The following is a 14,908-nucleotide window of genomic DNA, read 5'->3' as shown; positions in this document are numbered from 1 at the left end:
GACTGTCTGCCACGCGATACGCCATTACATAATGGGGTATATCGTTTCCACCACATTCGGATGCCGTATACATTGCATGAGGCAGCAGATCTCCATCGCCGTCGCCGAAGTTGGAGCCGGTAAAGCGTCGCGTGTGCAACTGAGTTCCAAATGATAACCGCCAAGGTAGAACGGTGCTGGGATGTTTTGCAGTGACATTGGGGACGCGAGGGAGGCTGGCGCCAAAGCTGCCCACAGAAGGCTCGTGAGGCTGGTGGAACAGCAGAACCCTAAACGTGAACTAACTAACATGGTCACTGTTCTACCGTAAACGTTTACCAGCCCTAGTCTTCCCCTGTCCTTGGGGAGGTTGAAGTAGCCTAGAGTCGCCATAATGCTGGAAGTGCCTGTCCGACATGCAGGGTACGCAGCGCTAGGTAAACATTGGCATACTGTGTTTTTTTGGAGGATGTTCGAAGTCTGCAGTTGGTGATTTGCTATCCCTGCTCTAATTATTTGGTGCAGGAAGCGTTGCCGGCCGAGATGGCCGAACGGTTCTAGGTACTACAATCGAACAGCGCGACCGCTGCGGTCGCAGGTTCGAATCCTGCCTCGGGCATGGATGTGTGTGATGTCCATAGGTTAGTTAGGTTCAAGTAGTTCTGAGTTCTAGGAGACTGATGACCTCAGAAGTCCCATAGTGCTCAGAACCATTTTCGCAAAAAGCGCCTATAATTTCGGATCGTCGTAAGGCGTTTATCGTTCATCTAAACCCAAGCACCTGATACGTAAGGGAGTGACACTGTCAGATGATAATCCCGTCCAGATTCGCATGGCTAGTGACTTTCGACGTTAAATAGACCACCAGGGGCGGCCCCGTATGTCGTCGTCCATTCCATGGCGTCCCTCATATCATCACCGCTGCAAAGTAGCAGCATCACGTCGTTGACATATGCCGTGCATCGGAACGCCGCAGCATCGAACATTCTTCCAGCTGGTAGGCCGCATACCAAGGATTTTGTGGCCAACGCATATAATATCGTCGATAATGGGCAGAATTGGCGCACCAAGCGGGGAATCTGGATGGCTGCTGTTAAACGTCCGTTAACGAGCACCTTTGATGACGCATTGCGCAGTAGGCGCACACCACTTCGATGAAGCAGTGTGGGTGCCGATGCTCCACAGAACTGCAGTCAAAAATGAGTGGTCAACTCGGTCAGATGCTTGACCAAAGTCGCCAGTGGTGTCAGCTCCCTGTACCGGCACATAGCTGCACGTATGTTGTGTCGACCCCTCGCCCCCCTGCCCACCCCACCCCCAACGATGCTTGATCTTGCGAAATTACATACTGTATTGTATTCCTGAAATGCTTAGCCGTTAACCTGGTGAAAATTTTCATGTTACTCTTCAGCAGCGTCAAGCGCCGTTAACCGCGGATACGGGACTCTACTTCGGTTTATAAACAGGCGCTATTACTCCTTCTAAGAACTTTAGGGGAAGTGGTACATCTGAAGACATCAATTCTGGGCAAATCTCTGTCCAGCATGGCACCAACAGCTGCTTGAAGTCCCAATAAAACTGCAACGGGAAGCCGTCTGGTCCCGAGCTCTTGTTGGCAGCTCCTATGGCGATGGCAGCAGGCACCCCGTTTTCACATACGTCCCCAATCAAGTTTGCTTCCAGCGCGTATGGTGTGGGGGTGCGGATCAACCCTGAAACGTGTGTAACGACCGCCGGATCTGGTTCACCACGCCGAATGCAGTTGAGCATAATCACCACGAAAAGCCTTTGCTACCTGCCATTGTTCGTTGAGACGTCTACCACCCTCCGTGTCGATAGCGTGCCCCAGGGCCCGTCGCGACCTTTTCTGCTCCGTGAGTATTTGGTACACAGTGTGGGCAAGGGGTCGTGTGCACGCGCGCTTGCTCGGAGCCTTCCGCAACGTCCGTTGTGCAAAGGAGGCAATCTTCGGAGGTGCGTGCCACTGCCTTTTACGTTTGCGAGGCGATCGCTGCTGACAGACATGAGTTCCCGTGTCATAGTATGGGTGCTGATCGGTCGTCATCGCTCCCTCACTAAGGACGGCCGAGACCGGCGCCAACCTGTCATCAACGTCCATCATTTTCTTGAAGTTAGCCCACTGACGGCGGTTGTGGCCGTTGCAGTATTTTTGTTGCACGGGGTGGTGTCGTGAGCTGGGTCGTGTGCTCGCTGGAGGGCCTCAGAGGACGTCTGCACCCGCAGATGATCATTGGCATCTTCGTCCATAGGGGACGTCTTCGAGAATGTTTGTGGTGAGTGTATTCAACGCCGGCTGACCCGAACACCGACCGGAGCATCGGCGCCACCGGCGGAGGAGACAGTCAGAACACTTGCGTGATTGGCCATCGTACATAACTAACGCATGGCAAACATCGATGCCCAGGTAGGAACGGGACTGTTTCGTCAGTTCGATTTTTAGTTGACGGACACCATTATACACCCTATAAAACCCACGCTGCCGTACGGTCGGGAAGCTGCAGTTACGACGTCGGTTGGCAATTCAAAGGGGAGTTGAAAGTCTCTGAATGTGCACGAGCCCAGACTCGCGTGGTCCGCTGTGGCCGCCCTCGTGTGACGAATGGAGTGTTCGAACTCAAATGAGTTCGCGGATTGGTTCACCACAGTTGTGCACAACTCGGCATTTGTCATCTTGATGTAAACGACGCTAGCCGTAACTGAGAGGTGGATGCCCACGATGTCCGTAGGATCCAGGAGGAGATCGTCTCGAAGGAATCGTTCAACGTCATGCGCTCGTGCAATGGCGTGATCCTGTTGAAAAGTGACTTGGATCGTTGTGCAGTATTTAGAACGTGTGCCTAACGGCTCGCGATGGCCAGGAAGTAAACAAGTGCCCTGGAGCAGCTCCGCTGAGCGCACGCAAACTGACGCCCGCTCCTCAACGCTGCTAAGCGTGGCTTGTTGGCTACGCGTGTACGACTTAGCTGCATTCGTGGACGCGTTATGAAGCCCATACAGGAGAGGACAGATTAATTGAAAGTCGCTGCCTGATGACGGCGGACAAATATGATATTGCAATACCTGTGTTGTTAAGAACAACGTTCCAACGTTCCTTCCGAGATGCACGTGTGTCCGAAGAAACATTGCATCCTTCTTCTAAACAAAACAGACACTGCAGTTTCGTATCGTCGTTAATCTGGAACGCTATGACTGAACAGGGTTGAACGGTATGGCAAGAGCCTAAAAAGAATCACTTTAAAAAATGCCAGAATAAAAATCTAAGTACACTACTGGCAACTGAAATTGCTACACCAAGAAGAAATACAGATGATAAACGGGCATTCATCGGACAAATATATTATACTAGAACTGACATGTGATTATATTTTCACGCAATTTGGGTGCATAGATCCTGAGAAATCAGTACCCAGAACAACCACCTCTGGCCGCAATAACGGCCTTGATACGCCTGGGCATTGAGTCAAACAGAGCTGGGATGGCGTGTACAGGTACAGCTGCCCATGCAGCTTCAACAGCATACCACAGTTCATTTGTATTGTGACGTGCCAGTTGTTCGGCCGCCATTGACCAGACGTTTTCAATTGGTGAGAGATCTGGAGAATGTGCTGGCCAGGGCTGCAGTCGAACATTTTCTGTATCCAGAATGGCACGTACAGGACCTGCAACATGCGGTCGTGCATTATCCTGCTGAAATGTAGAGTGTCGCAGGGATCGAATAGAGGGTAGAGCCACGGGTCGTAACACGTCTGAAATGTAACGTTCAGTGTTCAAAGTGGCGTCAATACGAACAAGAGGTGACCGAGATGTGTAACTAATGGCACCCCGTACCCTCATGCCGGGTGATAAGCCAGTATGGCGATGACGAATACACGCTTAAAATGTGCGTTCACCGCGATGTCGCCAAACACGGATGCGACCATCATGATGCTGTAAACAGAACCTAGATTCATCCGAAAAAATGATGTTTTGCCATTCGTGCACCCATGTTCGTCGTTGAGTGCACCATCGCAGGCGCTCCTGTGTGTGATGCAGCGTCAAGGGTAACCGCAGGCATGGTCTCCGAGCTGATAGTCCATGCTGCTGCAAACATTGTCGAACTGTTCGTGCAGATGGTTGTTGTCTTGCAAACATCGGCATCTGTTGACTCAGGGATAGAGACGTGGCTGCACGATCCGTTACATCATGCGGATAAAATGCCTGTCACCTCGACTGCTAGTGATACGAGCCTGTTGGGATCCAGCTACAATCCGACCTTTATTAAAGTCGGAAACATGATGGTTCGCATTTCTCCTCCTTACAAGAGGCATCACAACAACATTTTACCGAGGAACGCGGGTCAACTGCTGTTTGTGTATGAGAAAACGGCTGCAAACTTTCCTCATCTCAGCACGTTGTACGTATCGCGACCGGCGCCAACTTTGTGTGAATGATCTGAAAAGCTAATCATTTTCATACCACAGCATGTTCTTCCTGTCGGTTAAATTTCGCGTCTGTAGCATATCATCTTCGAAGTGTAGCAATTCTAATGGCCAGTAGCGTATATTATTGGGATGTACACCAAAGGACGACGTTCCATCAGGGGATTACAAAACTGTAATTGTTTCCTGTGAGTCGTTGCGGATAAAAGGTGCTTCCTACTTACAACACACAATCGAAAAGCTGGGGACAATTTCTAAGAGAGAAACCAAATATAAAAAACTTTAACCATAGTGAGAAAATTGATAAAGTAAAAATGTAAGAAAAAGGGGTGATATGAAAAAGGACAAACAGTACCAGATAATTTTGTGTAGTGGTGGAAAATGTATCTATGTTGCTTCATAACTGAATTTTGTTGCATAAGACGTATGAAAATGCGGTGAGTTACGTAGCATTGTATCACACAGTAATTTTACTTATTGTTCTTGCACTTACGCTTCAGCCAAATGTTTTGCTAGTCCCTCCTGAATGTTTCTCACCCTGTCGCAGGGACGTCGGACTTCTTCGGGCTGAACCACTACACCAGCTACCCGACCACCGACGGCGTCAGCGGTTCCAACCCGTCCATGGACCTCGACGCTGGCGCCGTGGCCGGCGCCTACACGGACTACCCGCTCTCTGCCTCTTCCTGGCTCAGGGTGCGTACTCTACGATAAGTCTACACCTACACCGCTGCCGAAATCAATCCTTACTGTCTCTCCATTATGTCAGGCGTCGACGTTGTGTCCGCTTTGGACTCCTTAGGTCGTTTCCGACGGAGATAACGAAAAATAAATGTTGATTAGCAGCGAGACACAGATCTCTCGGGTAATTTAAGGTTTTCTACCACTATCTGAAGAAGCAAAAAGCAATACAAACGTCTCAAAAATGAGATCGACAGGAAGAGCAAAATGGCTAAGCAGGAATTGCTAGAAGGCAAATGTAAGGATGTACAGGCATATATCACTAGGTGTACGACAGATACTGCCTACAGGAAAATTAAAGAGACCTTTGGAGAAAAGAGAACCACTTGTATGAATATCAAGAGCTGAGGTGGAAAACCGGCTCTAAGCAAAGAAGGGAAAGCAGAAAGACGGAAGGAGTATATAGAGGCTTTATACAAGGGCGATGTACGGATATTACGCAAAACGAAGAGGACGTAAGTAAAGATGATATGGGAGATATGATACTGCGTGAAGAATATGACAGAACACTGAAAGACCTAAGTCGAAACAAGGCCCCGGGAGTAGACAACATTCCATTAGAATTACTGATAGCATTCGGAGAGCCAACCCTGACAAAATTCTACCATGTGGTCAGCAAGATGTATGAGACAGGCGAAATACCCTCAGACTTCAAGAAGAAAATAATTCCATTGCCAAAGAAAACAGGTATTGCAGGTGTGAAAATTACCGAACTATCAGCTTAATAAGCCACGGTTGCAAAATAGTATCACGAATTCTTTACAGACGAATGGAAAAACAGTTAGAAGCCGACCTCAGTTCGTATTCAGTAGAAATGTCGGAACACGTGAGGCAATACTGACACTACGTCTTCTCCTAGAAGATAGGTAAACATGTGTTTCTAGCAGTTGCAGACTTAGAGAAAGCTTTTGACAATTTTGACTGGCAGACTCTCAAATTCTGAAGGTGGCAAGGGGTCAAATACAGGGAACGAAGGGCTATTTACAATTTGTACACAAACCAGATAACAGTTATAAAAGTCAAGGGGCATGAACGGGAAGTAGTGGTTGGGAAGGGAGTGAGACAGGCTTGTAGCCTATCCCCAATGTCATTCAATCTGTATATTGAGCAAGCAGTAAAGGAAACAAAAAAAAGGGCTAGAAATTAAAAACCCTGAGGGACAAATAAATAGTTTGAAGTTTGCCACTGATATTGTAATTCTGTCAGAGACAACAGAGAACCAGGAAGGACAGTTGAAAGGAGCAGGCAATGTGTTGAAAGGATATAAGATGAACATCAACAAAAACAAAACAAAGATAGTGGAATGTAGTCTGATTAAATCAGGTGATGCAGAGGGAATTAGATTAGGAAATGAGACAGTAAAAGTAGTAGATAAGTATTGCTATTTGAGGAGCAAAATAAAATTATTCGTATGGCGTGTAGCGATGTATGCATGTGAAACATGGACAATACACAGCTTAGACGAGAAGTGAATAGAAGCTTTCAAAAAGTGGTGCTAGAGAAGAATACTGAATATTTGAGGGATGTAGCATGTAACTAATGAGGAGGTACTGAGTAGAATTTGGGGCACAACTTGACTAGAAGAAAGGATCGGTTGGTAGGACATGTTCTGAGGCATCAAGGGATGACCAATTTAGTACTGCAAGGCAGCGTGGAGGGTAAAAATCGTAGAGGGAGACCAAGAGATGAAACACTAAGAAGGTTCAGAAAGATGTAGGGTGCAGTAGTAACTTGGAGATGAAGAAGCTTGCACAGGATAGAGTAGCATGGAGAGTTGCATCAAACCAGTCTCTAGACTGAAGACCACAACAACAACAACAACGGTATCTATGAGTCTTATGCAGCTTTCATTGCATAATCTACAGAAACGTTTCAGTAAATAAGATATTTTGAAAATCAAACAAGTTTACATTGACTAAAGACACCCAGATCAGCATCCCTTGCTTCTTTTACACTAGTTACTGTCTCTTCAGTTAACAATCTACAGCAGTTAGGTAAGGAATACAGACGAATTATTTATCGACCTTTCAGACAAATAATATTTGAGAAGAATTACTCCACTTAAAAAATTTGAGTACTGGATGAAAATTATTGAAAGTTGCAGAAGAAAAGCACGAATACAGGCTAACATGAAATTGTCAGCCGAACTATGGTGTTATAATTTCTGTAACTGTTAATGTAATTTACCTCTTTTTGCGCAAGATAAATTACCCTGCAATAAAATGCAATACGCAATTTCACTATAGTGCTTGTAAATGCAAAACTTTGTTCTCTTTTATTTCAAAAGAGATTTTCTGACGACGTAAATATTAGAAAAATCAAAAGCAAAATTCGTTATATTCAGAACGAATAGGAAAACGTCAGTTACGTAATATCATTAAAGAATAAGTACTGTTACTCTTCAACATATTTCTTAGCGTAATGCGACTTCCTGACAAACTGTAACTGAGATTCTCTCCAGGACATACGAATTCTTGCTAAAGGTATCGCTCGGATAATTTGAGTAATAAAGAAACAAAAGCACAGTATGGTAACAGCATAACTGCTTTGCCACACTGGTAACATCGGTTCCCGTTATTTCACGGAAGTTAAGCGCTGTCAGGCTGGGCTGGCACTTGAATGGGTGACCATCCAGTATGCCGAGCCCTGTTGGCAACTGGGGTGCACTCAGCCCTTTTGAGGCAAACTGAGGAGCTGGTTGATTGAGAAGTAGTGGCTCCGGTCTCATAAACTGACATACGGCCGGGAGAGCGGTGTGCTGAGTCCATGCCCCTCCATATCCGCTTCCAGCGACGCCTGTGACCTGGGTGCCTATTCTGTATCTTTCCGCCATTGCGCCCATTTCAGTACTCAATAGCACCGAACGGTCTAGTACTCGAATTAGAGTCTCTGTGTTATTCAGTATGCATTTCGGTAGCGATACCGTTCGGGTCTAGAGAACTGAAGCGCTGTTGTCGGTTGGTGTCGCGCAAGCCAATCAAAAGCAAGCGGCCGCAGAGCCGCGCATGCGCACTGCAGCGCGCACAGCGCCACGAACACAAAGCGGCGAGCAGGCGACACAGGCGCGCTATTCTTCCAAGTAATGAAAACTGCGTTTACGTTGACATAACGCATGACGCCGCATTCCGCCGAGCTGACGTGCCCGCCTTCGTCGCTCTTGCCTCCTCCTTAACAGTATCAGGCGCAGTATATCCATTTCCATGATTCTCAGCTGAAATGCATAGAAATTTTTACAATTTCTCTGACCGCATGTTTCCATGCATGCATAATAACGATAGCGTACTTGACTGTATTCTGCAGATTGTCGTAAATGCAGCATTATATAAAACGTGAAATTGATAACACGATGTCAGCGTGAATGAGTTAGGAATAGTGTGTAGTACCACATTGTACTAATATATCTATAAAAACGCTCGAAAAATTGATTCTGAGAGTTTCAAAGAATAAGAAGATAAACAGAATGTGGTTATAACACTCTCCTAGAGATCCAAATGATTAAGCAGCCCCCTTCTCTATATGATACCTCAACTATTTGGGTCTTAAAAACAAAATTGAAAAAAAAAAAAAACATTTTCGAGAGTTCCTGCAGTTCGTTGAAGTTTATAACATGCATCTCATAAATAAAAATGTTTCGTATATGGTGCTACAGTCTAACAATATTACGACAGAGATATTTCATCTCTGTCTACAGTGGTTGAGGATAAATACTTGTGACAAGCAAGATTATGAAGATGACTGCTTCTAGTTACTTTCCCAGTAATTTAAGTTGTGCTCTTAGATTTCTGTCTAACCGCATACTCCTAAATCGCTACATATTCGGAAAAAATGATGAATTATTTCTGACAAGAAAAAATATAAAGGTCACTGTCAGCTGTTTCACTCACAGCAATTTCGTCTCCAACAATTTCATATTTCGTATTTTAAACACACAGAAATCACGAAATCATTACTGAAGAAGTGCGCTCTTACATATATGTAATAACGAATACTGCAGAAAAATCTTAACTTACACGAATGATAATGCCTCAGAACGTGTTGCATATATGAAGAGGAAAAAAAAACTTTTGCATTTACGAACCCATGTCCTTTCGTATCGCAGTTCCAAGAGCTAACCACTTGGCCACGCCAACCAACAGACACATAGTGGTCAATTCATGTAGTATTATGTAGAGGAACGTGGGCTGACTTCGTTGTCAAACGGTGCTGTGTAAGTCATAAATGCGTGTTAGTTTGGAAGGTTTCCAATAACAGGCTTTACATATTTGCTTTCTATTGTTACTTGAAAGTTGTAAACACGTTTCGATAATTGCTAACTAACCCAATTGTGGTGAGAAGTACACAAAGGCACTAGTAACGTCAGTTCACACTCATGTAATATACGTAAGCAGAGCCGATGTCTTGATATTTAATGATGTTTAAACTCTTATTTGCATAAAGATAATACGTATTTTGAGAAAACGACCGAAAACTTTTGTTTTTTGGCTGTAATCATTCACAGTAACAACCTAACCTAACCATATTTCTAACAAAGGGAAATAGTCAAACATGAACTCACTTTCCAATGGGACACGTCCTCTGGTGACTCTTTAGTAACACAATCACTAAATCTCACGCTAAAACCGCTAAATATGTTTAAAATAACAAATTATAGGTGTACATAAACCACAGCTCACTGATCGACAGGGACAGACCTAAATCCAAAACCTCTCAGTACAATTGTCTTAAAATCGATGAGAGGACCGTTCGGTAACAAGTCTCAGAAGCTTACTGAATAGGATATTTCGATAAAGAACCGACAATGACGTCACTACCGAGACTAACCTACTACACCGATCGGCATGAACGATACAGAATAGTGCTTGAGGATGACATGGCGGCCGGTCGGTACCGTTGGACCAGTTTGGGCGGAGTTTAAGTTTTACTGTAGTAGCATTCACTGAGCATTCCGTCGCTCGGCATTGATGTCACAGAATCACCATGTACACCGGCCGATGGTCGCGGTCACGATGTTCAACACACCACTGTACAAGGAGCATTAAAGTTCTAAGGCCTCCGAATTTTTTTCTAATTAACTACTCACCCGAAATCGATGAAACTGGCGGTACTTCTCGATGTAATCTCCCTGCAGCGTACACATTTTTCACAACGTTGGCGCCATGATTCCATGGCAGCGGCGAAGGCTTCTTTAGGAGTCTGTTTTGACCACTGGAAAATCGCTGAGGCAATAGCACCACGGCTGGTGAATGTGCGGCCACGGAGAGTGTCTTTCACTGTTGGAAAAAGCCAAAAGTCACTAGAAGCCAGGTCAGGTGAGTTGGGAGCACGAGGAATCACTTCAAAGTTGTTTTCACGAAGAAACTGTTGCGTAACGTTAGCTCAATGTGCGGGTGCGTTGTCTTGGTGAAACAGCATTCTCGCAGCCCTTCCCGGAAATTTTTGTTGCAGTGTAGGAAGGAATTTGTTCTTCAAAACATTTTCGTAGGATGCACCTGTTACCGTAATGCCCTTTGGAACGCAATGGGAAAGATTACGCCCTCGCTGTCTCAGAACATGGACACCATTATTTTTTCAACACTGGCGGTTACCCGAAATTTTTTTGGTGGCGGTGAATCTGTGTGCTTCCATTGAGTTGACTGGCACTTTGTTTCTGTATTGAAAAATGGCATCCACGTCTCATCCATTGTCACAACAAATGAAAAGAAAGTCCCATTCATGCTGTCGTTGCGCATCAACATTGCTTGGCAACATGCCACACGGGCAGCCATGTTGTCGTCCGTCAGCATTCGTGGCACCCACCTGGATGACACTTTTCGTATTTTCAGGTCGTCGTGCAGGATTGTGTGCACAGAACCCACAGAAATGCCAACTCTGGAGGCGATCTGTTCAACAGTCATTCGGCGATCCCCCAAAACAATTCTCTCCACTTTCTCGATAATGTCGTCAGACAGGCTTGTGCAAGCCCGAGGTTGTTTCGGTTTGTTGTCACACGATGTTCTGCCTTCATTAAACTGTCGCACCCACGAACGCACTTCCGACATATCCATAACTCCATCACCAGATGTCTCCTTCAACTGTCGATGAATTTCAATTGGTGTCACACCACGCAAATTCAGGAAACGAATGATTGCACGCTGTTCAAGTAAGGAAAACGTCGCCATTTTAAGTATTTAAAACAGTTCTCATTATCGCCACTGGCGGTAAAATTCCCATGTGCCGTACGGTGCTGCCATCTCTGGGACGTATTGACAATGAACGCGGCCTCATTTTAAAACAATGCGCATGTTTCTACCTCTTTCCAGTCCGGAGAAAAAAAAATCGGAGGCCTTAGAACTTGAATGCACCTCGTAGCTTTGCTGGGGAGACTGGAACCAGCGCTCTGGCCCCGTTGGACAGTGATAAGGAAGATGAGTGTTAAGCGTTTTGAAAGATATTTTGCCGTTCGCGTCAAGTGATTCAAGTAAGCATCAACGTCATATGAGACCTGCTACTTCTGAAACCGACTAGAAATTCTTCACCTCTTCATCAGCACAGTCGATACTTATGAAAGCCCTGTATATGCCTAATGCTGTCATGCGGTAATTAAAGTCAGCCAAAGTTTAAACGCTTCACATACGTGACTTACGACTACTTTCTTTCGGTTGAAACCTAGCGACCTGTTCAATCTCGACTTACGTTTTTATGCTTCGGCAGCGCCACGAGATTAATGGACAACACGAAGGGCACCGAGATCCGGCAGTCTGTTAGGAATGTGAGAAAGCTCCAAGAGCCTGTGGTTATAAAACGGTGTAAGGTATTCTTCACAGTGACAGTGAATAGTCTTTCATGTAGTGATGGTGATAGTCTTTCATGAAAACATTAATGAACTACTTCCCCGTCCCCCCAATTTAGAAAATGCAGGGTGGGGCAAATAAAAGTGGCCAGGATACGATTGGACGATCGTTTGTGGCAGCATTAACGGAGAAGGAAAAGACCTACAGTTATCTGCAACAGGATGGAGCAACTGCCCATACAACCGGCCGAACCTTGTAGCACACTGACACAGTCTTCACGCCTGACAGAGTTGTTAGCAAAGGTCAGTCGGGTCGCGGCCCTAGCTGGCCACCCCGGTCGTGTCAGCGCGCGACTACTTTGTGCGGAGAGCCCTCATAGTCTTGAAGAACTGCAGCAGGACATTTCGCATGAGACTGCAGCAATTCCAGTAGTCCAGCGTCGATCCACCTTCGGCAATTTTCTGACCAGCTCCCAAAAGCGTCAGGTGGTCACTTTCAACATCTCCCACAGTCAGGTTAGTACTTTATTTCCTCTTCTGTGTTTCTTTGTATCCTGGAATTCTGTCCTCTGGGCGACTTTATTTGACCCACAGTGGGCAACAATTAGCTGCCTTTCTTGAAGGTGAACTATGCCTTACGAAAGCAGTGAGGAAAAATAGTCGCATGCGCTGGTGATCTCTCTCGGACGATCGTCAGAGTCGAAAGCGTTAAACTGAAAATGCACAAACATTTCTGTAGCCATATAAAACTGAAGCTTTTTTTCAATAGATCTTTTACTGGAAATTATTTGTAGCACGTTCTCTTCAGCTACTTAATAATCTGAGTACAATGTAACGGACAATATATGTTGAATTTCCACGCCAAATGATGATGACAGCCAATTACCAGCCTGAGTACTTAGGTGTGAATTGTCTTTTTGCAGGGCGTGCCGTGGGGCTTCCGCAGGACCCTCAACTGGCTGGTCCAACAGTACCCAGGGTACCCCATCTTCGTCATGGAGAACGGCTGGTCCGACACGGGTGAGCTGGACGACCAGGGGCGGATAGACTACTACGGTGTAAGTGTATCAAGCTGACTCGCATTTCGACGTACACGCGAAACCACTTGGCTCTAGTTTCATGGCGACATAACGACGTGGGGTCGATGTTCGGAGACACACGCTCTACTTTTTGCGAGAGTGTAGTTAATTTTTCATGTTATTCCTCTCCTCACTCATCGTGACGAACTTCAATGCAATAATTTACGTAAAGTTCTGTGTACTGACTTGGCAGAAAATCCTAAGAAATTTTGGTCTTATGTCAAAGCGGTAGGTGGATCAAAACAAAATGTCCAGACACTCTGTGACCAAAATGGTACTGAAACAGAGGATGACAGACTAAAGGCCGAAATACTATATGACGTTTTCCAAAGCTGTTTCACAGAGGAAGACTGCACTGTAGTTCCTTCTCTACATCGTCGCACAGATGACAAAATGGTAGATATCGAAATAGACGACAGAGAGATAGAGAAACAATTAAAATCGCTCAAAAGAGGAAAGGCCGCTGGACCTGATGGAATACCAGTTCGATTTTACACAGAGTACGCGAAGGAACTTGCCCCCCTTCTTGCAGCAGTGTACTGTAGGTCTCTAGAAGAGCGTAGCGTTACAAAGGATTGGAAAAGGGCACAGGTCATCCCCGTTTTCAAGAAGGGACGTCAAACAGATGTGCAGAACTATAGACTTATATCTCTAACGTCGATCAGTTGTAGAATTTTGGTACACGGATTATGTTCGAGTTTAATGACTTTTCTGGAGACTAGAAATCTACTCTGTAGGAATCAGCATGGGTTTCGAAAAAGACGGTCGTGTGAAACCCAGCTGGCGCTATTCGTCCACGAGACTCAGAGGGCCATAGACACGGGTTGACAGGTAGATGCCGTGTTTCTTGACGTCCGCAAGGCGTTCGATACAGTTCCCCACAGTCGTTTAATGAACAAAGTAAGAGCATATGGACTATTGTGGAGTTCCTAGATAACAGAACGCAGCATGTCATTCTCAATGGAGAGAAGTCTTCCGAAGTAAGAGGGATTTCAGGTGTGCCGCAGGGGAGTGTCATAGGACCGTTGCTACTCACAATATACATAAATGACCTGGTGGATGACATCGGAAGTTCACTGAGGCTTTTTGCAGATGATGCTGTGGTGTATCGAGAGGTAGTAACAATGGAAAATTGTACTGAAATGCAGGAAGATCTGCAACGAATTGACGCATGGTGCAGGGAATGGCAATTGAATCTCAATGTAGACAAGTGTAAAGAGCTGCGAATACATAGAAAGATAGATCCTTTATTATTTAGCCACAAAATAGCAGATCAGCAACTGGAAGCAGTTAATTCCATAAATTATCTGGGAGTACGCATTAAGAGTTATTTAAAATGTAATGATCATATAAAGTTGATCGTCGGTAAAGCAGATGCCAGACTGAGATTCATTGGAAGAATCCTAAGGAAATGCAATCCGAAAACAAAGGAAGTAGGTCACAGTATGCTTGTTCGCCCACTGCTTGAATACTGCTCAGCAGTGTGGGATCCGTATCAGACAGAGCTGATAGAAGAGATAGAGAAGATCCAACGGAGAGCAGCGCGCTTCGTTACAGGATCATTTAGAAATCGCTAAAGCGTTACGGAGATGATAGATAAACTCCAGTGGAAGACTCTGCAGGAGAGACGCTCAGCAGCTCGGTACGGGCTTTTGTTAAAGTTTCGAGAACATACCTTCACCGAAGAGTCAAGCAGTATATTGCTCCCTCCTACGTATATCTCGCGAAGAGACCATGAGGATAAGATCAGAGAGATTAGAGCCCACACAGAAGCATACCGACAATCCTTCTTTCCACGAATAATACGAGACTGGAATAGAAGGAAGAACCGATAGATGTACTCAGGGTACACTCCGCCACACACCGTCAGGTGGCTTGCAGAGTATGGATGTAGATGTAGA

General features: G+C 45.5%; 1 protein-coding gene across 1 annotated transcript in view; it reads left to right on the top strand.

Annotated features, from left to right (window-relative positions):
• Window positions 1-14,908, top strand: part of LOC126281791 (myrosinase 1-like) — a 121,538-nt gene that overhangs the window by 95,408 nt on the left and 11,222 nt on the right. Inside the window, exons 8-9 of the mRNA XM_049981004.1 lie at window positions 4,966-5,114; window positions 12,852-12,986. Coding sequence (XP_049836961.1) covers window positions 4,966-5,114; window positions 12,852-12,986 — 284 coding nt within the window. The remainder of the gene's footprint in view (window positions 1-4,965; window positions 5,115-12,851; window positions 12,987-14,908) is intronic.

The sequence above is a fragment of the Schistocerca gregaria genome, chromosome 7 (assembly GCF_023897955.1).
Source record: "Schistocerca gregaria isolate iqSchGreg1 chromosome 7, iqSchGreg1.2, whole genome shotgun sequence".
NCBI classification, from domain to species: Eukaryota; Metazoa; Arthropoda; class Insecta; order Orthoptera; family Acrididae; genus Schistocerca; species Schistocerca gregaria.
The sequence above is the reverse complement of the archived record's forward strand: the minus strand, read 5'-3'. Positions and strand labels throughout refer to the sequence as shown.